Source organism: Hyperolius riggenbachi, chromosome 2, assembly GCF_040937935.1.
Source record: "Hyperolius riggenbachi isolate aHypRig1 chromosome 2, aHypRig1.pri, whole genome shotgun sequence".
NCBI classification, from domain to species: Eukaryota; Metazoa; Chordata; class Amphibia; order Anura; family Hyperoliidae; genus Hyperolius; species Hyperolius riggenbachi.
In genome coordinates this window covers 371,345,149-371,372,341 of record NC_090647.1, presented here as the reverse complement: position 1 = coordinate 371,372,341, position 27,193 = coordinate 371,345,149, and the positions used below count along the sequence as shown (strand labels likewise).

Genomic DNA, 27,193 nt, shown 5'->3' with positions numbered 1-27,193 from the left:
AAGCGAGATAGGGACTGTAGGTGCATACTTAACCTGAATCCATTCTTAAGTTGGAACACTATGCCAACACAGTCCCCTGTGCCTCTAGTGTCCCTCTCTGCCCCCTCTGTGTCTCCTTGGTCTCCCTTGTGCCTCATTGTGTCACCATTGTGCCACCTTGTATCTCCCTTGTAATTCCTTGTGTCTCTAATGGTGCCCCCTTGTGACTCCCTTGTTTATCCATTGTGCCACCTTGTGCCTCCTTTGCTCCCCCTGTGCCTCCTATGTCCAGCTGTGCCTTGTGTTCCGCTATGCCTCCCTGCTGTGCCTTTTGTACCCCATTCTCCCTGCACTCCTCCAGCCCTGTACCTTGAGAAGAGTAGGCACCACAGAAGCTGCAACGTCACACCTGTTCCATGGCGGCCTGCGTCAATCAGCGATGTCCTTTCTCCCTTTACTGCTCCCCCTAGGGGCGGCTCCTGATTGTGTCATTACGCGACGTATGAAAAGCCGCTAGGGGGAACAGTGACGGGAGAGAGGATGTCGCTGATTGACACGGGCTGCCATGGAACAGGTGTGACACATTGCAGCTTCTGCTGTGCCTACTCTGCTAGAGGTCGATGAAAGATTCCACACCACTTGATTGAGGTGCAAGGACCCATATAAGTAAAGTAATCAAATCCAGAAGGTCCTCACACTCACAGCATAAACTTCCAAGTTTTTATTCAGACCATGTGACAATGTTCCATTCCAATGACCAACGATGAAACGAATCGTTGGTCGTTGGAATGGAACATTGTCACATGGTCTGAATAAAAACTTGAAAGTTTATTCTGTGAGTGTGCGGACCTTCTGGATTTGATTACTCTGCTAGAGGAACGGACAGCAGAAGAGGTAGTCCCCAACTTTGTGACGTAATTTGCAGCGGATCCGTGGGTCATCGCAAGACAGGCGTTCGTAAGTCAAGACTACCTGTACTATGATAAATAGGAGACATAGCCAAATAAAATTTGTGGTTTTTATCTAGAGTAGCACTTTTTATTTTAAATCTACAAGAGGCGAAAACTGAGAAATGCATTTTCTCCATTTTTTTCTTCTTTTTCTCCTTTGAAGAGCATAAAAAAAAATATTCTTGGGAGAAAATACTTCCCAAAGTATGCTGAACAAAATTATATACATATCACTGAGGAGTCTTAAAGTGTACCTGAGACGTTGATACCACAAAGATGTATTCCTACCTGGGGATTCCTCCAGCCCCCTTGCTGTCCCTCTGGTCCCTCCGTCCCAATGGACCGGCAGGAAGTGGTTAAATAGTGATAAAGTAATTGCTGATTAAATAGGGATATAGCAAAAACTTCTAAATGCTCTGGTAAACCCAAGTTGAAACCTACAAGAAAAAAAAAACAGCTGCTTTCTTAGCTTCTGGTATCCTCCACGCCCCTACTGCTACTGCCTAGGACCCTCTGGAAGCTTGCAGCTTTGCTCCTCTTCATGGATAAGCTGAGCCATACTGTGCTCATGCAATTATGGCCGTGCCTGCACAGTAGCAATGAGCTGCTCATGCAAGAGTTCTATGCAGGCACAGCCATACTTGCGCAGACGCAGAAGGGCTCCACTCATACACAGCGAGCTGACCACGGTCACAATAACATATCTGACATGCTCTTGTCCGATATATTCCGGGGGTCCGTGTGCAACAACAGTGGGGGCAAGGAGGACACAGGAAGCCTCTGGACTATCCAAAGGCTTCCCTCTACCTAGGTAAGAAACTATTTTTTATTTGCATGTTTTGCCGCAGGTATACTTTAAGGGGGTTTTATTTGTCAGTCCTGAAGTGGTTAATAGATGTAAATCAACACTGTACACAATACATAGGAGCACTTTGAACACAAAGACACGAGATGCCACTGACAGGACAATAATAAACACAGTTATGCTAAATCTGCTTCATACACATGCATGAGTGCAGTTGCTCACATGGATCTGGACTTGATCCCTTGGGAAAGAGTTTCAGGGCTGAGTGTTGATAGACATCTGTTAGATGCATATGTTGGTATGGGGAGAGAAGGAGGAGTAACACGTGGCATAGGAGGGAGTGCCTTCCAGTGGAGGGAAGGGTTTAGGAGGAGAATAATGTGCTCTGAAGTTGGTTGGTTGGGCATCAGACATTGTTAAAGATCTGGCATTATGTAACATTGGGAGGCTCCTGTACAAACACTAGAATCTTGGCTCAGACAGTCCTTAGCAGCTGCTGTTGACAAGTTTAATCCAGTGTATTGTTAATAGCTTTACAAGGGAAGTGTATTGTGCCCTTGCATTTCCAAACTTACTGGTGATCTGAGGCTATACTTCTGTCCCTGGCTGTCACAGGCATATGCACACTGGTACGCTGGCACATCAAACCGAAAGGATTGGCATTTCATTGACTATGTCTAGTAGGGATATAGCCAGGTAGTGCAGGACTTACCCGACAAGGGAAAAGGTTATTCTTTATTGGCGATCTTAAACAGTTACTGCAGTGAACTGTTTTTTTTTAGCAAATGTGTTTGTATAGCCCCTGTTTTTATACTGAGTTCCTGTTTTTATGCAGGACCTAGCTCTTTAGCTAATACCAATAACCCCTGTTTTAGTAGAAGTACTTAGGCAATCCCTGTTTTCATGTAGAGGCAGCATTCAACTAAAACATAGTTAAAAGTGGAGGCCTAATTTAATTTGATATATTCTGTAACAAACAGGCTGACCACCACTAATGTACAGTAATATATAAAACATGAATGACTCAGGAAGTGAACACACAAGATGGAAACTCACAATGCTAATGTAAAATGGATTCATACTATATTATTCTATGTTATTATTACAGTGTATTTAAAAGGGGCACTAAAGCAAAAAAAAAAAATGTAAAATACAAATGTACACATACATTTGTCCCAGAGTTGTTAAAGTGAATGGGAACCGCATTTTAAAAAAAATGAAGCAAATACTTACCTAAGGAGAGGGAAGGCTCTGGGTCATATAGAGCCTTCTATCTCCTCTCTCGGTGCTCTCTATCCTGTGCTGGCTCCCCCCGTTTCAAACCCCCGCCGAAAGGGTATTTGGAAGTCTTCGGGAGCCGTGTCCTCCCGAAGACGTGCGGCTCCATACTGCACAGGCGTGAGTGTGCAAGAGAGCGTGCTTGTGGAGGCGCAGTACAGGATCGCCCTTCTTCAGGAGCACTCGGGCTCCCTGAAGACTTCTGACGCCTCCTTCGGCCGGGTAAAGCAGTATTTGACTAATTTAGTCAAATACTGCTACCGGGCGAGCCAGCACTGAAACGAGGGGACCAGGAGAGGAGCAGGAAGGCTCTATAGGACCCAGAGCCTTCCCTCTCCTTGGGTAAGTATCTGTCTCTTTTTGTAAATTCGGTTCCCATTCACTTTAATGCACCACAGTTGTACTTCCCATGTAGCTGTCACTTACAATAGGTATTATAATCTGACAGCCCCAAACCTTTTAGGGCCTGAGGCCACTGACGCAGTTGTGTTTGCTTTTCAGTTACACATCAATGTTACAGATGCTGAAAAGCGGACGAAAGCGGATACAACTGCATCAGTGGGCTCAGGCCCTGACTGACAGAGTTTGGACTAGTCCATCTTTATGGAAAGGATTTATGCAAACATGGCAGGATTTATGCAAACAAGCCTGCCTACTCAACCGGTCTGGTCTACTGTCATTTAAAGGTATACTGTAGAGGGGGTCGGGGGAAAATGAGTTGAACTTACCTGGGGCATCTAATGGTCCCCCGCAGACATCCTGTACCCGCGCAACCACTCACCGATGCTTCGGCCCCATCTCTGGCTCACTTCTGGAATTTCAGACTTTAAAGCCTGAAAACCACTGTGCCTGCGTTGCCGTGTCCTTGCTCCGGCTGATGTCACCAGGAGCGTACTGCGCAGGCCCAGTATGGTCTGTGTCTGCGCAGTACCCGGGTAAGTTCAACGTATTTTCCCCCGACCCCCCTACAGTATTCCTTTAAAGAGAGTCTGAAGCGAGAATAAATCTCGCTTCAGACCTCATAGATAGCAGGGGCACGTGTGCCCCTGCTAAAACGCCGCTATCCCGCGGCTTAACGGGGGTCCCTGACCTCCCAAATCCGCTCCGTACAGCGGGGGAGCGCTTCCTGGTTGGGGCAGGGCTAACCGCCGCAGCCCTGCCCCACGCGCGTCTGTCAGCGTGTATCTCCGCCTCTCCCCCGCCCCTCTCAGTCTTCCTTCACTGAGAGGGGCGGGGGAGAGGCGGCGATGCGCCGCTGACAGACGCGACTGGAGGCAGGGCTGCATCCGTGAGCCCTGCCTCCAGGAAGCCATAAATCACGACCAAATCTGCGACCAAGTGTTGCAGTGGTCGCTTTGGGGGTGAAGGGACCCCCGTTAAGCCGCGCTATAGCGGCGGTTTAGCAGGGGCACACACGCCCCTGCTAACTATGAGCTCTGAAGCGAGATTTATTCTCGCTTCAGAGTCTCTTTAAGGAGTGCCTTTGAAAATAAAAGAAATTCTGAGAATCCCCTGTGAGGAGATGGACCAATCTAAATCCTGTCGGTAAGAGGTCCAAAGGTGGTAGACTATAATGTGTACTTTATGTGACAGTTACATAGGAAGTATAACATGTATATTGCATTTACTCTGGGAGAAGTGTACCTTTTATATGTATGTGTGCACTGTGCATATGAATGTAAAATGTTACTGTTTTTTGCAATAGTGTCCCTTTAACATATGAAGTGTTTGTCACAAGGTTTACTAGTGTGCTATTTTGGGTAGCTAGTACTTCCATATTCCTCTGCATGGAACATTAATGAAAGTGGAACTAAAAACAAGGCTAGATAGATATCCAGCAATAGATTGATAGATACAGACATGCATATACATACATGCTGTATATAATTATATTGCTTGACTGACAGATCGGAAGATACTGGTCACCTTGAAGAATAATAGTTTGCATCTGGGAAAACTTGCTTATCTCTGTTAGAACAGAAAGAGCTATAGAAAAGCCATCTGGCTGGTGATTCACACAAAACACAAGAAACAGAAACTTTTCAGGGGCAAAAAGGACTGTTTTTTATTTTTATTGAATGCTACTTGGAATTCTTCTTTACATGTATGAGTATTATCATTTAGGTGTGATAAGTAGTAATAAAGTTATGGCTAAATGAATGGGAGAAGCCCTGATGACAGGTAAAAATGGCTCTTGGCGGTGAAGTGGTTGAAAAAAAAAATCAGTTCTTGGTGGCCCTGTTTGAGGGCTTGGGACAACACTTTGGGCATGATTCACCTTTTCTATGTTGAAGCCCAGATTTACCTCACTGGAACCTATAGGCACAGATGTACTGGCACCTTAGACTTCACCCTCCATGAACCTACAAACCCCCACCAAACTGTATTGCAAGTGTGTGGGCTGTCCCAGTTGTCACTCCTCTCTTACTTCCCTTGCCCATCAAAGATAGCTACAGGTGCTCCTTAGTATTAGGTTTCCATAAGTACCCTCAACATTAAGTAGCTAAAGGTGCCCTCAAGTATTAGGTAGCTAGAGGAACCTCAGTATTAAGTAGCTGGAGGTGACCCTGACTGAAGGGAGATCTCATCAGTGGAATGCCAAGAAGTGAGTAACCTCTCATTTCCAACCTCATCAGGACTCTGCATAGAGAAGGGGGAGGGAGGCATTCGGGGAGTGAGACACCTTTCCATCATTAGGCACCTGTAGGCACGTGCCTACAGTGCCCTATGGCAAATCCGGCCCTGTCTATGTTACAGTTGTAAGCGTCCAAAGAGCAAAAATATAATATAATTAAGGTAAGAAAAGTAATATTGAAATGAAGTTAATCAGGAACAATTTACTTTGAGTGATTATTTTGCTTGTAAATGTGCTGAAAGGTTATTTTATTAATTAGGTGATAAATAAGTAATTTACGAGAATTTCTGACAATAGAGCCCAAAAGTGGCGTTTCTCTATTTTTTAAACTTCACAGTTAAACCAGTAGTTGAGAGGGGAAATGTTAACAGGACAGAAATTTCATGAGCTATGTAGCGATCCTCCATTAGTCCGTGGCTCCCTCATTCCGGTCTGGAGTGAGATTGGGGGGCAGGGGCGTAGCAATAGCCATAGCAACTGCTATGGGGCCCTTCAGCAAAGGGGACCCAAGTGGTAATGTGTTCACTATTTACTTGTTTTTCCTCCAAGCTCTGACATTATCTCAGTGCCCATAGACTGTTTGCACTGTACATTGTATATATTACATTACAACTTATATCCCATAAGATAGGGGCAGGTGGCATTGCTCTTGCGTGTCTAGTTATGATGGACCTATAAAAATTCTGCTATGGGGCCACATAATCTCTAGCAACGCCTCTGATTGGGGGGAGGCAGCAGCTGGCTCGGGGGCCCTAGAGATTGGTAGGAGAATTTGCCAGACACTTTTTCAGCGTCTGTCCCATCAATAGTTTAATCCTAGCCAATCCCATGCATTAAAAACAATTTCCTGTTGCCTAGCCCTAACCTCTGCCACTAACATCAGCCCCTTTCTGGCAGCCAAAACATTCTCCTCTAAAGTTAACTCTTTCCAAACACCTAACCTTAAAGAGGAGCTGTTAGGTATAAGGTCTCAGAGAAAATAAACACATATATCAGTAGCTAAAGATTGGCTGTACTTACATTACATATGCATTTCACTGTCCACGTTTGGATTTCACAGAATTTGTATATAGTATATGCAGAGATAGATGCTCCTGACAGCTCATGGCAGGCTCCATGTTTTTCTGTCAAATGTGTCGTCATGTCCTGCCTGCTTCCTGATCACAGATAAGCTCCTACTTGAACAACACAGTGTGCAGTGAATATTAATGAGCCATGTGGCTAGGAACAATAGCTGACTCCTGCAGTGTACTCTGCCCGGATATTTATCAGTGCTACGCGCTGGACTGATTAGAAGCTCCTGTGCCGTCTCATTAGCAGCCGAGGGGAGGGCCCCAGAATGCTTTGCAGTTTAGTATGCGGCTTGCGTCCTTATGGTTCTATAACAGCCTTTAAGATAAGCACACATCAAAGGTAACTGAGATTTTTATCTTCACTAATTGCTTTATGGCTTCCTTCTAAACTGTTTAACACAGGAGAATAGAGGTTTAAATTAGCTTCTGCAGCCTGACAGTTACTCTTTAATATCCCCCAATGTTAAACTCCTCCTGTCACTTCTCCTCCTATGTTCTTCTAACACAGAGGAACTAATAATACTCTCCCCCTACCCTATCCCTTATTTCCCTAATGTATGCCTAACCCCAATTGATAACCCTAACAAATACTTCACATTGTTTGTTTCACCTTCAGAGTGCAGCACCCGACCATTCCTCCTACAGCTGATAATATCCTGAAAACTATGTCGGGACTGAAAGTTTCTGTGACAATGCAGACAATCTCCAGAAACATTTCAGAAACATGCTGCTAATAACATGATGCACAAACCAATAATCTCAATATGCTAAATCTTTGTGCGAAAAAGACTCGCTTCCTGGTCAGCTGTCTGCTCTGTTCTATGAAGAAAGTAAAAGAGGGAAACATTATGCAATAGTGAGTGGCCGAGATTTATACTGTGTCGTAGATCACTAAGGGTGACCATACAGGCATCAATTTTCTCTTTCAATTCCGGGCAGATTCTATCGCTCTGATTGAATCTGCTGGGAATCTGTTCCTCAAAAATGTCTGAAAATCAAGGTAAATCAGCGGCAGAGCAGGAGTGGTAGTCAATTGATGAGCAAATAGCTTTGCACTGCATCAAACAGTGCAACATTGTGGTTACCACTGGTTAGATCGACTTTCAGAGTGATTGATTGGATAGGCACATGGACTCATAATTGAGCCCTGTATGGCTAGCCAGTGTTACAATGATTTCTTCAGCGTAGTGGATGGCTGTGGGAAGGCTAATGATTTCGAGGGGGCACTTTTATTAACGTTACATTTTCACCTGAGGCAATCATAAGCGAGAGTGCTGACAAAAATTGAGTGTGTGTGTGTAGGTTGTCTTGTTATAGGTCATCTTGTTTATTAAAGTTATTTAATTTGTTCCAAATTCTAAAAACTCTGTGAATTAGGTAATTGGCTCACCACTAGCCAGTGGCAAATAGCTATTCCCCCTACTTGCACTTGCCTTGTTCACCAAGACCCTTTTGGTTTTATAATTAGTAATCATTTCAGGGTGATTGAAATTTCACAATTTACCTCTGTGAGCACCTGACAGCAGCTATTCAGTTGAAAGATTGTCTCTCCTGAACATTTACTGCACATGTGCTGTTATCAGCATACATAACAATTATAGAAGGCAGGTAAATCATTATGTAAGATACACTCTGCATACAGAAAAGGACACATTTTTTCCAGTGGGAAATGCATTAGTGTGTATTAATAGCAATGTACTTACTCTGCATAGCCTGTGCCCCAGTGCAGCTCTCCTGGGCACTTCAGACTCAGGATGGTTCTGCTGTTATGATCCCCAGACTTTTGGAACTCCTCTGGCGATAACTTCAAGAAAGGAGGTCTGCAGGGAGGCTGAGGTTTGGCCGCTGCAGCTGCGGGGGGCTCCTTCTCAGGGGTACAGGGGCCAGGCAAAGCACTCTGCTTGTTTGACAGCGACCCCACCAGCCCAGATACAGCCGCTTTGACCTTACTGATCATCCCAGGGACAGAGGGCACAGGCAGGAGGAGAGTGGCTGGCTGGGACATCCAGCAGCTGCGCTATGAGCGGTTGCCTGCTGCTGAGAAGTGTAGACAGTCAGCACTGTGGAAGGACATGGGACCTGGCTCAGCCGGGCAGCTATGCGCAGGTGTATGCAGACACTAGCGATAGCGCGTCCACCTCCCCTCACTGGTCCACTGTATATGGGGACACCCGGATGTGCTGCTTGGGGCTCTTGGCGGTGACAGCTAGCTTGCCCTGCCCACGTCCTATATGTGGAGGAGAGTCCTATAATCATCCGTTCACCTTGCTCTCTCCTCCCTGTCCTGCCTCCTGCTTTTGGGTGGCCAGAATCGTATCAGGAGGACAGTGGCGAACATTTGTCATATTTCAGCACTCTGCAATTGATTAGCAGAGAGCTCTGCACCTGGTGGCCCGCAGTGTACTTTGTGAGTGTGCTGCAGCAGTCTGCCTGTCCTTGGGTGAAGAGCACAGGCAGCCCCCCCTCCACCGCCGCACTGATGAGTGCTGCTTCCACTGGCTTTTATTTCCTCTCACGGCCGCCTAATTGCACTTGGATGGTACTTGAAGACTGAACACAAACCATTCTCTCAAGTCACATGACGGCGCACAGCAATATGAATGAGCCAGCACAGCTCATAGTGGGGAGTCATCGTATACAGCAGATTTTGGATAGCTTTCGGCTGGCGCTGGCTACACAGCAGAAAGGTCACTTAAAGAAGGCCATGTGGTTTTCCTAGTGTCCTCTCAGCTTTTGTCTACTGAGTTAGCTAAAACAGAAATCCTCAGGTCGTAAATGACATTGAATGTTTAGTGAAAACCTGTTCTGCTGCATTCTAATCCTTTCACTTTCTGGTGATTAACTTTGGCTTCCCTGCAATACTGTGTGCTCTAGTAATTGTGCTACAAGAATTTAGGCAGTTACATTAGTGTTGTCCGGATCATGAATGATTCGGATCCGAATCATGTTTGTGAGTCTAATCATCCGGATCATCAAAATGAACGATTCGGTTCACAAAGGGGGTGGAGCCAGGAGCGGCACGCCCCCCTCAGCGGTCAGGGGGGTCCTGGAAGCAGAGCAGAGGTGGATCGCTCAGTTCGATGGGAGCCAGCCTTGCAGGCATAGCCGGCCTTTGACCTGTGTGACCAGAGCGGTCGCACAGGGCGCCAGCTTCCAAGGAGGCGCCTAATAGCTGGTCACCTATACTGAGAGCACCTACACCTGATTTCCTATACTGGAGGCACCTACGCCTGGCTACCTATATTGAGGGCACCTACACATGAGATCGGGGGGAGCGCACTGCGGCTATAACGCGTGGTGCAAATTGTTGGTGCTGTGCTATCATTGTAAATGGGGGCGGGGAGCGGATAACTGTCCCACTAATTGTTTTTATTAATATTCCTGAAAGGTTCTAGCCGTCATTGCTAAGTATATTCAGGATAATTCACTCTTTCCATCCATTCGTGGTTATTAATAGTATTTTTCCTATTATACATATGTGAAGTGTCACAGAGATCTGAGCATTTGGCATGATGTGTCACAACGTCAAAAAAAGGTTGCTAACCACTGTCCTAGGAGAAATCTCAGGCGAAAAGGTGAATTGCATATGGGCCCGTGTGTGTGTGTGTGCGTGCGCGCATGCGTGAAGAAGATGAAGGGGGGGGGGGGGGGGGCTGTAATGTGCTGCTCATTTTAGGCTGTCTGTTCTGCAGTTGTGCATAGTGAACAAATGGGAAACTTTTGGCTCAGAAGCACAGCTCAGAAACTTTGCAGACAGCGTGCTGGGCTAGAATGACAGGGCAGGCACTGTGATTGCAGTGCAATATGATCCTCCTGCACTCTGCTCTAAACAGCTGCACTTAACTTCTCCCTAAATTTATGATGAGTGTTCGAGTTGAGAAGAGGACACATTGGGGAATGCTTTCTTTCACTGTGAGACGTTTGCATTCAAAGTATACAGATGAACATATAGGTGAAATATATTTAAAGCATATGATTGCAACATGTGGGTAATGTGTGCAAAAAAAACATTTCTGCTCTCTGCTCGTCCACCTCCTCCCTTCTCTGTCCACTCCCTGCCCTTCTCTGTCTGTCCACCACCCTCCCCTTCTCTGTCCACTGCAGGGAAAAGACTCATACACATATCAGACTATAGTCTTTGGAAAATGAAAGATCACAGACAGGGGTCTAGTCCTGGGGAAAGAAGTGAGTGGACTCACTTGGAGAATGCGCGCGGGGCGGCCAAAAATGGGCGTGGCCAAGCACACCGTGGGCGTGGTCATGGGTGGGGCCAAATATACATGACCTTAGCAGTGATGTAAAAGGTCTGCCGAGGAAGTTTGAGCTCTGCCGTAGTGTATCCCCCAAAAATAGATGTAATCTGACAGCATTTCACCAAAAAGACACATAATCTGGTAGAAGTTCCTCCAAAATACAGATAATATGGAAGTGGTTCCCCCAAAATAGACAATGTGGCAGCAGTAGTTCCACCAACATACACATAATTTGGAAGCAGTTCCCCAAAATACGCGAAACCTGGCAGCGGATCGCCCAAAATACACGTAACACCCAAAGGACATATAATCTGGCAGTAGTGGTCCCCCAAACATACACAATCTGGCAGCAGTTCCCCAAAATACACGTAATCTGGCAGCAGCCGTTCCCCTAACATACACATCATCTGGCAGCTGTTCCCCCAAAATAGGTACCCCCAGGTAGCCAGGTCTATAGGTGTCCCCAGTATAAGTATCCATGAGTATAGTAGTCCCCAGTATATGTAGCCAGAGGTATAGTTGCCTAGTATATGTAGCCAGGGGTATATGTGCCCAGTATATGTAGCCAGGGGTATATATGCCCAGTATATGTAGCCAGGGGTATATGTGCCCAGTATATGTAGGCAGGGGTATATGTGCCCAGTATATGTAGCCAGGGGTATATGTGCCCAGTATATGTAGCCAGGGGTATATGGGCCCAGTATATGTAGGCAGGGGTATATATGCCCAGTATATGTAGCCAGGGGTATATATGCCCAGTATATGTAGCCAGGGGTATATATGCCCAGTATATGTAGTCAGGGGTATATTTGCCCAGTATATGTAGGCAGGGGTATATATGCCCAGTATATGTATGCAGGGGTATATGTCCCCAGTATATGTAGGCAGGGGTATATATGCCCAGTATATGTAGGCAGGGGTATATATGCCCAGTATATGTAGGCAGGGGTATATGTGCCCAGTATATGTAGGCAGGGGTATATGTGCCCAGTATATGTAGCCAGGGGTATATATGCCCAGTATATGTAGGCAGGGGTATATGTCCCCAGTATATGTAGGCAGGGGTATATGTCCCCAGTATATGTAGGCAGGGGTATATATGCCCAGTATATGTAGGCAGGGGTATATATGCCCAGTATATGTAGTCAGGGGTATATATGCCCAGTATATGCAGCCAGGGGTATATATGCCCAGTATATGCAGCCAGGGGTATATATGCCCAGTATATGCAGCCAGGGGTATATATGCCCAGTATATGCAGCCAGGGGTATATATGCCCAGTATATGCAGCCAGGGGTATATTTGCCCAGTATATGCAGCCAGGGGTATATATGCCCAGTATATGTAGGCAGGGGTATATATGCCCAGTATATGTAGGCAGGGGTATATGTGCCCAGGTAGCCAGGTGTGCCCCCACCCGGAGGGAGCAGAGCAGAGAAGGCGAGCTATGGGGACAGCGGGGATGGGCGGACATCTCCCCCCCCCCATCCCTCACCTTCGTGCTCCCCTTCCTGCCTCTCCCCTCCAGTGTTGTGAAGTGTCGGGCCTCGTTCCAGCAGCAAGGGACGCTCCGCTCTGTGTGCGGCTAGTCTGGTCTTCTAGCCGCACACAGAGCGGAGCGTCCCTATTGGCCGGAAGAAGGCGGAAAGTCTCCGCCCACTTTCGCCGCCGGGCCCGACACTTAACAACGCTGGAGGGGAGAGGCAGGAAGGGGAGCACGAAGGTGAGGGATGGGGGGGAGATGTCCGCCCATCCCCACTGTCCCCATAGCTCGCCTTCTCTGCTCTGCTCCCTCCACACAAGCCAGGGTGAACGGCGTTCACTCTGAAGATAAAGTGGGTGGACGTCGTTCACCCGCGTCCACGCAGGACTCGACCCCTGATCACAGACCAATCTTACCACCCTTCATGTAGTATGAGAGCCATACTCTACACAGTCTTTTCTATGGAGCTGAACTCCCCATCAGACAGAAATCTTTGCAAGATGCTGCACACACAGATGCTGTACAGACACAAAAGATCAGTATCTGCAAAAGACCTGTTCCTGCCAAAGATCAGTTCCTGCAAATTGCATTCATAGTCTATGAAAGCTGCAGATCATCATACACATCTTGTTTAACTGACATTCATCTGCAGATCAGACCATCATCTGCAGATCTGAAGATCCATCCTGGTGGATCTGATCTGCAGATGAATGTTTGTTAAACAAGGTGTGTATGAGGATCTGCAGATATCATAGACTATGAATGCATTTTGCAGAAAGGATCTTTTGCAGGAACAGATCTTTTGCAGTTACTGATCTTTTGAATGTCTACAGCATCTTTGTGTGCAGCATCTTGCAAAGATTTCTGTCTGATGGGGAGTTCCGCTCCATAGAATAGACTGTGTAGGTATGGCTCTCATACTACATGGAATGGGGTAAAATTGGTCTGTGATCTTTCATTTTCCAAAGACTATGGTCTGATGTGTGTATGAGCCTTAACTGACAAAAATAGTGTAGGGAGAGTGGGTAGGTAGAGTAGGGAGGCTGGCTGGTATCTTACAATTTTGGCAGTAAAAATGCTGTTAAGGAAATGCTTTTGATAACAAAGAAAACCCTGAGAATCCCCCATGAAGAGATGGACTAGTCCAAAACCTGTCAGTTCTGTCAGAATTTAACTGCCTACTTTTTTCAAGATAGTGGTCCCTTAAAGGGAACCCAAGGTGAGAATAATATGAAGGCTGCCATATTTATTTCCGTTTAAAGGGACACTTAAAGAGAATCTGTATTGTTAAAATCGCACAAAAGTAAACATACCAGTGCGTTAGGGGACATCTCCTATTACCCTCTGACACAATTTCGCCGCTCCTCGCCGCATTAAAAGTGGTTAAAAACAGTTTTAAAAAGTTTGTTTATAAACAAACAAAATGGCCACCAAAACAGGAAGTAGGTTGATGTACAGTATGTCCACACATAGAAAATACATCCATACACAAGCAGGCTGTATACAGCCTTCCTTTTGAATCTCAAGAGATCATTTGTGTGTTTCTTTCCCCCTGTTCTCATGCACTGAAGTTTCAGGCTGCTTGTTTCTTCCTGCAAACAGCTTTGCCCTTGTCTGTAATTCTTCAGTATGTGAAAGCCCAGCCAGCTCAGAGGACGATTTATCCAGCTTGTAAAAGATAAGAGAGAAGAGAGAAGCTGCTCTAATCCTAAATAACACACAGGCAGTGTGCATAGAGGGCCCTGGAAGGGGGAGTTCATAGCAGAACCACAACACTGAAGAACTTGGCAGCCTTCCAGACACAGGCTGACAAGTCTGACAGGGGAAAGATACATTGATTTATTACAGAGACAGTGATAGTATAAAGTGCTGCAGTAAGCCAGAACACATTAGAATAGCATTTGGAACTTGTAGGATGATAAAAAACAGGATGCAATTTTTGTTACGGAGTCTCTTTAAGTAAAAAAAAAATGAGTTTTACTCACCTGGGGCTTCCAATAGCCCCCTGCAGCTGTCTGGTGCCCTCGCCGTCTCCCTCCGATCCTCCTGGCCCCGCCGGCAGCCACTTCCGGTTTCGGTGACAGGAGCTGACAGGCTGGGGACGCGAGTGATACTTCGCGTTCCCAGACACATTAGCACCCTCTATGCTGCTATATGGTATATGATATATGCTATAGCAGCATAGATGGCGCTATTGTGGCCAGGAACGCGAAGAATCACTCGCGTCCCCAGCCTGTCAGCTCCTGTCACCAAAACAGGAAGTGGCTGCCGGCGGGGCTAGGAGGATCGGAGGGAGACGGCGAGGGCACCGGACAGCTGCAGGGGGCTATTGGAAGCCCCAGGTGAGTAAAACTCATTTTTTTTTTACTTAAGTGTCCCTTTAAACAATACCAGGTGCCTGACAGTCCTCCTGATCCTGTGTCTCTTAATACTTTTAGCCATACACCCTGAAAAAGCATGCAGCAGATCTTGTATTCTGACTCAGATTTTACTGGATTAGCTGTATGCTTGTTCCAGGATTTAGACTCAGACATACTTATGCCAGAAGATCAGCAGAACTGGCAGGCAACTGGCATTGTTTACAAGGAAATAAATATGGCAGCCTCCATATACCTCCCACCTCAGGTTCCCTTTAAAGAGAGTCTGAAGCGAGAATAAATCTCACTTCACACCTCATAGATAGCAGGGGCATATGTGCCCCTGCTAAACCGCCGCTATCCCGCGGCTTAAAGGGGGTTCCTTCACCCCCAAACCCACCCCCGCAAAAGTTTCTCGTAAAATTGGTCGTATATTTCCTCTTCCTGGAGGCAGGGCTAACGGCTGCAGCCCTGCCTCCAGTCGCGTCTATCAGACGCGCATCGCCGCCTCTCCCCCGCCCCTCTCAGTGAAGGAAGACTGAGAGGGGCAGGGGAGAGGCGGAGATACGCGCTGACAGACGCACGTGGGGCAGGGCTGCGGCAGTTAGCCCTGCCCCAACCAGGAAGAGATCCCCGGCTGCTCGGAGGGGATTTGTGAGGTGAGGGACCCCTGTTTAGCAGGGGCACACATGCCCCTGCTATCTATGAGGTCTGAAGCGAGATTTATTCTCGCTTCAGACTCTCTTTAAAGGATATGTCCAGGCACACAAAAAATTCAAATCCACTTACCTGGGGCTTCCTCCAGCCCCTGGCATTTTGGGCTTATACTTGAAACTCTTAAGAGAAACCAGAGCATACTTTAAAGGATACGTCCAGGCACGCAAAAAAATTAAAATATCCATGTAATGATCCGCTCAGCTGCCTGCGCAGGCAGGCAGCTTTTTGACCACTGTTCAGGTCTGCATTCTGCAGGTCTCTGGAAGAGAGACCTTTTGTCAGTTTTGCAGCTTGCTGCTGCTAGGGAATTTGCATACGTTGGTCATGCAAATTTCCTAGCCACATCCTCTGGAGGTTTGTACTATAAATACCATGTGATATCACAGACCTGCGCTGGTCATAAGGGTTAGTCCTGTGAAACACTCCTGGAGTGTCAGCCTTGCTCATTGTGTAAAGATTAGCTTAGAGTAATTCCTGGGACTGCACTAGGCAGATTCCCTAGTGCAGTTAGGATTGCATATCTGTTTTGTTTGTCTGTTGCAATTGTTCTGTCCCAGCGGTGGTCGACAGGAAGTCGTTCTGATCTTTGTTCTTGGAGTATAGCTGGAGCAGCGGTTGCTACCAGCTATCTCATCTAATTTGTCTTGCCTGGATCGCACTCGCCTAGCGCTAGTGCTGTGGATCTGTCTGATCTCCATCTCTCTTGCTGTTATCTCTCACTTATTCCTGTTTTCGTGTATCTGTCTTGTCTGCTACAGACGCTTGCTGGAGGCTCGGTGAGGTAACCGTTAAGCAAGCGCTCGCGTCCTCTGTTTCATGTTTGTCTGTCGGTGGTTAGTTAGGCGTGCTTGTCTCTGTTGTGCTTAACATGCGGAGACCGCGCATAAACGCGTGCACTGTTGCGAATGAGTGCGGTGTTCGCGTTTAGTTAGCGTTTGTTATTTTCCTTATCTTTTCATTGTATATTTGCTGTGCCTTTGCTACTCTCGTGCTCTGCCTTGCTGTAGCCTTGTGTCACCTCTGGCAATCGCCTCTCTCGCGATTGCGTTCCTACTTCATATCTGCTGTTGTGTATGCACCGTCGCGGGTTGGCGACTAGTTTGGTGCACACACATACAATCTGTCCCTTTGCTCAATCTCATTCACAATCGCTTCTCAGGCGATTGCGTTCTCACTCGGTTTCCTTTGTTGTGTGTCCGCCGTCGCAGGTGGGCGGCTAGATTGGTGGACATACATACATTCCTCATCTGTGCTTATTCGGTCTTGTGTCGCTGTTAGCAACCGCCATCTCCGGCGATTGCCTTCTCACTTTATCTTCCTGGTTGTGTGTTCATCGTCACAGGGTGGCGACTAGATTGGTGGACACACATACCCTCTGTCGCTTTGATCTCTCTCTCTCAGGGCTATCTTGCCCTGCGTTTCTTCCCTTCGTACAATTCCTGTCTGGCGTCTGTGGTAGGGCAGAGGAGCTGTTCCTCTGCACTCCTCAGCTCCACCTGCCGACAGGAATTTCCCTCTACAGGTGCATTGCACCTTTTGCTGGGTTCCCTCAAATTATACGCTTGTGGAGGATTTCCACAGTGTCAGCGCACGCCCTGTGCGCTGATCACGGAGAGAATTCCCCTCGCCGCAGCTCTGGTGGCTCCTGGTCTTCCCGCTGCAGGTCGGCTTCTTGTGTGCTTCAGTGCGCGGGTCACGTGGTCTGACCAACGTCATCAGGATGGAACTGCGCGCAATTTTTGTGTGTGCCTGCACGTATCCTTTAACCACTTGAGGACCACAGTGGTAAACCCCCCTAAAGACCAGGCATATTTTAACTAAAATGGCCACTGCAGCTTTAAGGCCAAGCTGCAGGGCCGCACAACCCAGCACACAAGTGATCCCCCCCCTTTTCCCCCCACCAACAGAGCTCTCTGTTGGTGGGGTCTGATCACCCCCCAGGTGTTTGTTTGTTTTTTTATTAAGTATTTATTCGTGTGCTTTTGACACAAAACATAGTTGTTGTTTTTTTTATTCCCCTCCCTCCCTGCATCCAGCCAATCACGCGATCACGCGATCTCCTGCAAAATAGAGCCCCAGGACTCGACGCCAATTGATGTTAGGCGGTCCTGGGGATGCCTCGCCCATTGGCGATAGCCGGTCGGCAAGAAGTTAAAGAGAGTCTGAAGCGAGTTTTAAATCATGTTTAAAGCCTTTATTACTGTAAAGCACTATAGATAGTGCTAAACCGCCGCATCCTCGCGGCAAAATGAGGGGTTTATACTCCTCAAATCCCCCCTGCAAAGTCCATAGCTTAGTGCTGTAGCTCTGCCTCTTAGCACGTCAATCCCCACTGATCGCCACCTCTACCCGACCCTCTCAATCTGCCTTCACAGAGAGGGGCAGGGAGAGGCGGAGATCCGCGGGCAGATTGACGCGAATGGAAGTAGAGCTGCAGCTCAAATCTCTGCCTCCATGAGAAGCAAAATCCACGACCAAGAAAGTCGTGGATTTTGCAGAGGGGATTTGGGGGTATAAACCCCTAATTTTGCCGCCGGGATGCGGTGATTTAGCACTATCTATAGTGCTTTACAGTAATAAAAGCTTTTAACATGATTTTAGACTCGCTTCAGAGTCTCTTTAAAGTATAATATGGTTTCTCTTATCGCAGGCAATTCACAAAAACGCTTTGCTAATGAAAGTGAGGGTTTGGGAACCCACTATAGCGATTAGGGGTAATCCAAATTGCAGGATATGCAGCATTTTGAGTGCATTTGCGCTCAATGCTATGTATAGTAGCGCTGCAAAATCGCTTTGAATGTTTCCGGCTTCCATCCGTAGCTCAAATCCCTAGCAGAAGAGGTCACAGGCACTTCTCTGATTGGCCCTAGAGAAGCACCTATGACTACTTCCTTTAGGGAGTGGGGCTAGGGACGGTAGCCGGCCACCTGTTAAGTATAATAAAGTTTATTGAAAAAAAAGTTATATCAGAAATGCTTCTGCACCAATGGTGATGTGATGTGCAGCGATCAACTCTGGAGTAACAAGTGCTTGCAACAACTCCTCAAGATCTGCACCATCATTGTCTATGTGATCCTCTAATGTGTTATATAAGCATGATTTTAATTGAGAGTAGGCAGTGTGGGTTCGTGATGATTTGACAAAGGACTGTGGTGGTCCGAAATGCCTGTGCGTCATCTGTAACTTACCCATGCTGTTTTTACCATGTTTTATATGATGTAAGTTATTAATAAAAATGGACAATTGATGGTGCGGATCTTGAGGAATTGTTGAAAAAAAGGTTAATCGCTGGGAAATGCAAACGTGATCGCACTAGGAATCACTGCACATAACGCTGTGGCCATTTTAAAGCGCTGCAGCAATTCCTTGTGTGTTACAGGCCTAACTGTTTGGCAGTGGTAGGGCAGTTTCTAGGCTGTAGAGCTCTCTGGGCGAGGGTGTATAAATTGTATCCCCCCCCCCCAAGATTCGGACACACTATTGGGATTCTGTAGCCAGAAGTGTCCCTCATTATTTGGTAGCCTCCAATATAGTTAGCCAGAGGTGGCCCACAGTATTAGGTAGCCAGAGAAGCCCCCAATATTAGGTAGTAGGATGCAGCCTCCTCCCACTAGTATAGGTAGCCAGAGAACCCATATTGTAGGTAACCAAAGAGACCCCTGTTTGTAGCCAGATAGCTCCCCGTGTAGGTAGCCAGAGATAGAGATGGCCTGTACGGTTTGCCCGGTGGGTAGTTCGCACAAATATCAGCTATCCACGCCCGCGGCGGGTAGCGGACACATAGCGCGTTTGATCTGCCTCCTATACCTCGTCATTGGGCTAAACTTCTACATCACAGTCAGCAGACACATGGCAGCCAATCAGGCTGCACTCACCTATGGACCCCCGCCCAATCTATAAAAACGCTGCAGCGTCGGCCATGTTCTCACTCTACTGACATTACTATAGTGAGAGGAAGGGAGAGACATTTGGAGATAGGGAAATCATTAGTTAGGTTGTTGTTAGCTTGCTCCTCGCTCAATGTTGTTGCTGAAAGCACCCCACCAAAGCGCTTTTGAGAGCTAATATTCTTCTGATCTGTTTTTGTTTTTTTGTGTGAACACAGGCATACACAACAGCCCTGTCGCAGCTGGGCCTAGTTGCTGACAGAACTGTGCCAGGCCCAGCACACTCTGTATTACTATTGCATATCTTTTCACTGCATTTGTGATTTAACTTACTAAAGCATAGTTGTCTTTGTGGGTGACACTGCGTAGATAGAGCCCACAGACAGTTGCCAGCCATACCATTGCATATCTTTTCACTGCATTTGTGATGTAACTTACTAAAGCATAGCTGTCTTTCTGAGTGACACTGCATAGATAGAGCCCACAGAAAGTTGCCAGGCCAGCTTCGATTTGTAGTCCCACACTAGCAGCACACTGTATTACCATACCATTGCATATCTTTTCCCTGCATTTGTGATTTAACTTACTAAAGCATAGCTGTTTTTGTAGGTGACACTGCATAGATAGAGCCCACAGACAGTTTCCAGGCTAGCTTGGATTTGTAGTCCCACACTGGCAGCACACTGTATTACCATACAATTGCATATCTTTTCACTGGATTTGTGATTTAACTTACTAAAGCATAGCTGTCTTTATGGGTGGCACTGCATACAGCCCACAGAGAGACAGGGGCAGTTAGCTAGGCTGTTCTTTATTGCTGAAACCACCCCAAAACAAAAACCCTTTTGAGGGCTCATATTCTAATCTTTGTGTGTGTGTGTGTGTGTGTGTGTGTGTGTGTGTGTGTGTGTGTGTGTGTGTGTGTGTGTGTGTGTGTGTGTGTGTGTGTGTGTGTGTGTGAGAGAGACAGACCCTGCATACAGGCCAGGCCACAGTCATTGCTGGGCCTTGCAGTTCTACTCGTCTTCTATCTATTACAAGCCAGCACACTGTCTATCATCATAAGCTGTGCTTAGCTTCCAAGTGTATCTGTTATTGTGTGGGTTAAACACTGCATACAGACCACAGTCAGTTGCTGGTCGTTGTAGTTCTAATATATTCTCTTTAACTATTGCAAGCAAGCCAGCACACTGTCTATCATAAGCAGTGCTTAGCTTGCAACTGTATTTGTGATTGAAAGTATTATACAGGATATCTCTGTGTGTGTGTTAAATTACATAGCCCAGTGACATACACACACACAACTGCTGTGTATTTGACACTGATTGTGTGCCTCTTTGTGATTACACACACTGTATACCACTAATAAATGTTGTAAGGACTACTGTATCCCCCCCCACACACACACACCAATATGGAAAAAATAACAGGCAGGGGCAGGCCACCCCTCAGGTCTGTTCGAGGTTGTGCTGACGTGATTTTGTGCAGCCCTCGACCAAAGTACAGTGTTCAGAAGACACGGACCATCAACCCCCAAATTTGCCAGGACGTACTTAAGTATTTAACACAGAACACCTCATCTTCCTCAGCTTCCGCATTAAACTGTGACATATCTTCCTCCTTCTGTTCTGATAGACAAGACAAGACAAGACAAATGACATTTATATTGCGCTTTTCTCCTTGCGGACTCAAAGCGCCAGAGCTGAGCAGCAGCCACTAGGGCGCGCTCTATTGGCAGTAGCAGTGTAAGGGAGACTTGCCAAAGGTCTCCTACTGAATTAGTGCTGGCTTACTGAACAGGCAGAGCCGAGATGCGGGCACACTACTTAAAACTCAGCTGGCAGCCACCACCGCTACTGCTAGCACCACAGCCACTCCATTTGAGAGTTTGCAAGAGTTATTTGATCGGGAATTAACTTACTCACAGCCAATATTGTTGCAAGAGGAAGGCGCTAAGTATGTTACACCACCTTGTATGTCTGAGTTAGACATCGCTATGGACGTAAGGTGTGAGAATGATTATGAAGTACCTGTTGTTGGTGCAGTTTTGGAGGTGTCTGATATAAGCAAAGCAGTGAAGGAGGATAATGACGATGATCCTGCCATGGATGGCACGTGGGTTCCCAATAGACAAGATGAACAGGGGGACAGTTCAGAGGGGGAGTCAGAAAGGAGAAGGAGGAGACGAGTTGCTGTAAGATGCAGGGGGAGCTCGTTGTCGGAAACAGCTCGTGGCAGTGTCCGGCGGCATGTATCGCCACCTAGGGACAGCCAGCCAACACGCCCTTCAACATCAGCTGCTGCCACCACCACCCAAATGCCGTCATCCCAAAGATCACCAGTATGGCAATATTTTTGTGTCTCTGCCTCAGATTACAGCAAAGCCACTCTCTGCCACAAAAAATTAAATCATGGAAAAAACACCTGCCTAGTGACATCAGCCTTTCGAAAGCTGATCAACAAGCACAAACACCAATGGGATAAGCTCATGAGGAAAAGCAGCACTCAAATGCAAAGCCACCCTCTGCCTCCTCTTCCTCCTCCAGGTGCAGCATCTTCAGCCGCTTTATCCTCTGCTGCCCTTGCACCTTCACAGCCACCCTCATCCACTCCGCCTCTCACCTTGAGTTCCTGTTCCTCTGCCCACAGCAGCCAAATGTCAATTAAAGAAATCGTTGAGCAGAAGAAGCCAATGTCTGCTAGTCACCCCCTTGCCCTGACAGCTGGCTTGGTGGAACTGTTTGCCCGCCAGCGGCACTGTTAGCCCGCCAGCTGTTACCATACAAGCTGGTGGACTCTGCGGCCTTCTGAAAATTTGTGGCGATTGGGACAGCGCAATGGAAGATACCAGGCCACAATTTCTCAAGAAAGGCAATACCCAAACTGTACCGTGATGTTGAAAGGCAAGTGGTGTCATCTCTGGCACAAAGCGTTGGGTCAAGGGTCCATCTGACCAAGGATGCCTGGTCTGCAAAGCACAGTCAGGGCAGGTACATTACTTGTATGGCACATTGGGTCAACCTGGTGACTGCTGGTAAGCATGGAGTACGTGGCTGTGCAGCAGACTCACTGGTGACACCTCCACGGCTTGCAAGCAGGCAGGCCTGCTGCCACCTCCTCTCCTTCTCCTCCTACTCCTCCTGCTACATCCTCTTTGCTGTCGTTGTCCTCCTCCTCGGCTCAGTGCTACTCTACTTCTGCTTTCTCCTTTCAAACTGCACACCCCAAGCTCCCCAGGGCCTATGCTGCCTTTCAGGTACAACTGTGTCACGCCATCTTGGACATGTCTTGCCTCAAATCTGAGAGTCACACTTGAGCAGAACTCCTGGCCGCTCTGAAGAAACAGGTGAATCGGTGGCTAAAACCGCACCAACTGGAGATCGGCAATGTGGTGTGTGACAACGGCAGCAATCTCATTTTGGCTTTGAATTTTGGCAGGTTGACACATATGCCCTGCATGGCACATGCGCTAAATCTTATAATACAAAGATTTGTGTGTAAGTTCCCAGGCTTACAGGAGGACCGGAGGCAGTCCAGGAGGGTGTGTGGGCATTTCAGGTGTTCCTACATGGCCGTGGCATGCTTGTCCGATATTCAGCGGAGAAACAAACTTTCCGGTGAGGCGCTTGATTTTTCGATAGCCCGACTCGCTGGTATTCAACGCTTCTTATATTTGACCACGTGCTACAACAGGAGAAAGCCGTCAACGAGTATCTGTACAACTACGGTGAAAGGTCAGACTCTGGGGAGCTGGGGATTTTCTGGCCACTGGACACTCATGCGTAGTGCCTGCAGGCTCATGTGTCTGTTTGAGGAGGTGACAAACCTGGTGAGTCGCAGTGAAGGTGCCATCAACGACCTGATCCCATATGCTTTCTTCCTTGAGCGTGCCTTGCGTAGAGTGGTGGATTAAGCTGTAGAGGAGCATGAACAAGAAGAGGAGGAAGATTTGTTTGAAACATCACCAGAATCAGATGTGTCATCAACACCTGCGGCAGCACAGAGGTGGGGGAGGAGGAGGAGTCATCTAGGGAAGAGGAGTCAGATGAGGAAGGTGGCTTTGAGGAGGAGGCGGAAGAACAACCGCAGCAGATGTTGCAGGGGGCTTGTGCTGCTCACTTTTCCTGTAATATTGTTCGTGGCTGGGGGGAGGAGGACAACTTACCTGATATCACTAAGAAAGAGCAAGAGGAGATGACTAGTAGATCGGTATCCAACTTTGTGCAGATGGGGTCTTTCATGCTATCCAGCCTTTTGAGGGACCCTCGTATAAAAAAAAACTCAAGAGGTATGACCTGTACTGGCTAGCAACGCTACTAGACCCTCGGTATAAGCACAAAGTGGCAGAGATGTTACCAAATAACCACAAGGCAGAAAGGATGCAGTCTTTGCAACACAATTTGGGAAGTATGCTTTACAGTGCTTTTAAGGGGGACGTCACAGCACAATGGAAAAATGGTGCCAGTAATCCACCCATGTCCATGCAGGCAAGGACAGGACGCGATCTGATGGTGATGTCGGACATGCGTACTTTCCTTAGTCCAACGCGTCGCCTCAGCCCTACGGGATCCACCCTCCAAGAACGCCTCGACCGGCAGGTAGCCGACTACCTGGCCTTAAGTGCGGATATAGACACTCTGAGCAGCGATGAACCCCTGGACTATTGGGCCCACAGACTTGACCTGTGGCTAGAGCTGTCACAATTTGCCATTAAACTTCTGGCTTGCCCCGCCTCGAGTGTCCTGTCAGAAAGGACCTTCAGCGCAGCAGGAAGCATTGTCACTGAGAAAAGAAGTCGCCTAGGTCAAAAAAGTGCTAGCAGTGGCCGTTACCAAAAAGAATAATAATTTTTCTGGTGCATGTACATGCCTAATTTTTCTGGCTGCACTTTGGCTACTACAATAAAACAAAAGGCAAGTACATGGGTCAATTCCACTTCATGATCGTTACCTTGCCGCAGTGAAGGGGCTTGCGTATCACAATGAAGCAATGACCTATATGAGTGTGTTGGGGGGCACACCCAAGATAATAAGGTCGTTGCTTAATTGTGGACAGACCAAATTCAATCAGTTGGATAGTCACTGTTGTTCTGTCATTGAGCTACCTCAGACCAACCATACGGTCTGGAAAACCGTCATCGCCTGCACTCTCGCCATCGTGCGCACCAGCATGGCCATCACTACACAAACAGCTGTTTGTGGTGTGTTACACAGTGAGTTTGGTCTGTCAGTGTGAAGCAGTACACTACTTATACTACCTGATCCATGTATACACACGCAAGATGTTTTCAAGCACTTTATTGCCTCCAATTTAGGAATGCAATGTGAACAATTCAAATTCTTACATAGAACATACCTAACACCCTCACGTATATATAAAATCTCTAGCTTAAACAACTCTAACTGCCCGAGGTGCACAATCAGCCCTGGTACTTTCTTCCATATGTTCTGGGAATGTCCTAAAGTGAATGGTTTCTGGCACGAAATTATTTGCTTAGTAAATGAAATTCTTGAGACTCACTTGATACTCTCTCCTAGAATGGCTTTTCTTGGTCTATTAGATGGTACTCCAGCTAACAAACATTCACAATATCTAGTAAGAATCCTACGCTTCTTTGACCGCAAAGAAATATTACGTACATGGAAGTCAGATAAACCGCCTTCCTTCAACTTTTGGAAGAGAACGGTCATGAAAACTGTACCATTGTACCGCCTTAGCTGCAAAAGCTGTAACTGCCCACAACGGTTTGATAAGATATGGGCCCCATGGTATAATAATGTGGATGCACTGCCTACCGGTCCTGATGATTAAACTTTACCTACCTACCCTCTCACTGAGTTGACTTTAATTATTGCAATATAAGAAGCTGGGTCTCTTGTGGGGTGATGGGTGTGGGGGGCACGGGAGAGCACTTTTTCTTCTTTTTCCTTCTTTACTCAATTCTCATCTCCTTCCACTCCTTTTTTTTTCTTTTTCCTCCTTCTCTTTTCTTTCTTATACCTACTTTCTCTTACACCCAACAAAGGTATTTGTTGCATATTGTACATGACTGATCACAAAGACAAACCCTGCTGAATATGCTCTAAATGTGGTTTCGTGTACATATAACTGCATTCTAGATTTGCATCTATGATACAACCTTACTGTTGTTTGAGTATATACTGTGGATATAATGTATATTTAAAGCTTCATGATGTATATGTTGTTTGATGTCATGAGATTGTATTCTGTATCAGTTTATACATGGCCATGATCTCTGTATTATACAGATCCTTGCTGGGCAATGTACCTTTGTTCTTGTTCTGTTCTGTGATTTAAAGAGACACTGAAGCGAAAAAAAATATATGATATAATGAATTGGTTGTGTACTATGAATAATTACTAGAAGATTAGCAGCAAAGAAAATATTCTCATATTTTTATTTTCAGGTATATAGTGTTTTTTCTAACATTGCATAATTCTATAATATGTGTAGATTACACAACACTCAGCATTCAAAATGATTCTTTCAGAGCAGTCTGTGAACTAATGACCTCTCCTCTGCCAGAGGAAAAGTAAATAGTTCAGGAACAGTTGAGATAATAAAAGTCAGAAAACAGCCCTCTCCACGACTTTGAAAGTCGTAGAGATAATGGCTTTTTTGTATAGAGATAACAACTGGAGTTTCTTAACTCTTCCTGTACTGCAAACAATTAGACTGATGTATCTGATCTTAATGTTTTATTTCTTAGCTGTAGTACACATACAAATCATAATATCATAGTTTTTTTTCGCTTCAGTGTCTCTTTAAAACAATAAAAAATGATTTGTAAAAAAAAAAAAAGGAATGCAATGTAATTTCTGCCCTTTAGGGATTATAACTCTGCTCTGCGTCAAATCCGTAATTTTCCCTGGGACTTTTGGCGTGTATCCCAATCTCCAATGCCCCCCTCCAGGTGTTAGACCCCTTGAAACATCTTTTCCATCACTTTTGTGGCCAGAAAAAGTGTAGTTTTTAAAGTTCGCCTGGCCATTGAAGTCTATTGCGGTTCGCTCAAGTTCGCCGGTCCGCGGACTTTTGCGGAAGTTCACGTCCACGGTCCACGAACCCAAAATCTGAAGTTGTAGCCATCTCTAGCAAGTGAGACCCTTGCTAACTTAGCCAGAGAGCCCCCTGTTTAGGTAGCCAGATAGCCCACCATTTAGGTAGCCAGAGCCCCCCCCCCCCCCACAGTTCGGTAGCTAGAGAGGTGCCCCCTAGAAACAGGCATGCTGTTTGGAATATTTAAGGTCCATTCACAATTAACACAGTCGAGGGAGGTGCACACTGCTCTGTTTAGATTTCCCCTTTACTTTTTTGCTGTCATTCACACTAAGGGTTTTTTAGCCTGGTGTGGAAAATAATTAATGGTTCGCTGTATTTTGACATGTGGTCAGGTAGCCCTCATTTGTTTGACTTGAACGTGCTACACTTAACACTGCTACCAGTGTGAAGAGGCCCATGGTGTTAGGGCCATATCACACTACAGTGGTACTGCTGCTGTCTGTGATGTTGTGCAGTATGGTAGGTCACTATTCTATATAACTTTTTTTAAGTGCCACCCTGCATTCCCTCCGTATGAAGAGGAACCCAAGCCAGCAGCAATGATAGTGTGAATGGACTATATATGTTACACATACAGTTGTCAGTGTTAGGGTAGGTATACAGGGGTAGATAGCAGCTCAGTTATGCACTTGACTGATTGATTCATGATCGATTTTCAATTGGGGAGCAGCAACTGATGCACAAAATTGTAC

General features: G+C 46.6%; 1 protein-coding gene across 2 annotated transcripts in view; it reads right to left on the bottom strand.

The window, feature by feature from the left end:
• Positions 1-27,193, bottom strand: part of PPM1J (protein phosphatase, Mg2+/Mn2+ dependent 1J) — a 146,390-nt gene that overhangs the window by 92,667 nt on the left and 26,530 nt on the right. The window contains exon 1 of one of the 2 annotated variants that reach the window (XM_068265573.1): positions 8,424-9,209. The exons of the other annotated variant lie outside the window; for it this stretch is intronic. Within the exon in view, the coding sequence (XP_068121674.1) occupies positions 8,424-8,725 (302 nt within the window). The 5' untranslated portion in view covers positions 8,726-9,209. Of the gene's footprint in view, positions 1-8,423; positions 9,210-27,193 lie in introns of those variants that run through there. 2 annotated transcript variants of the gene reach the window in all.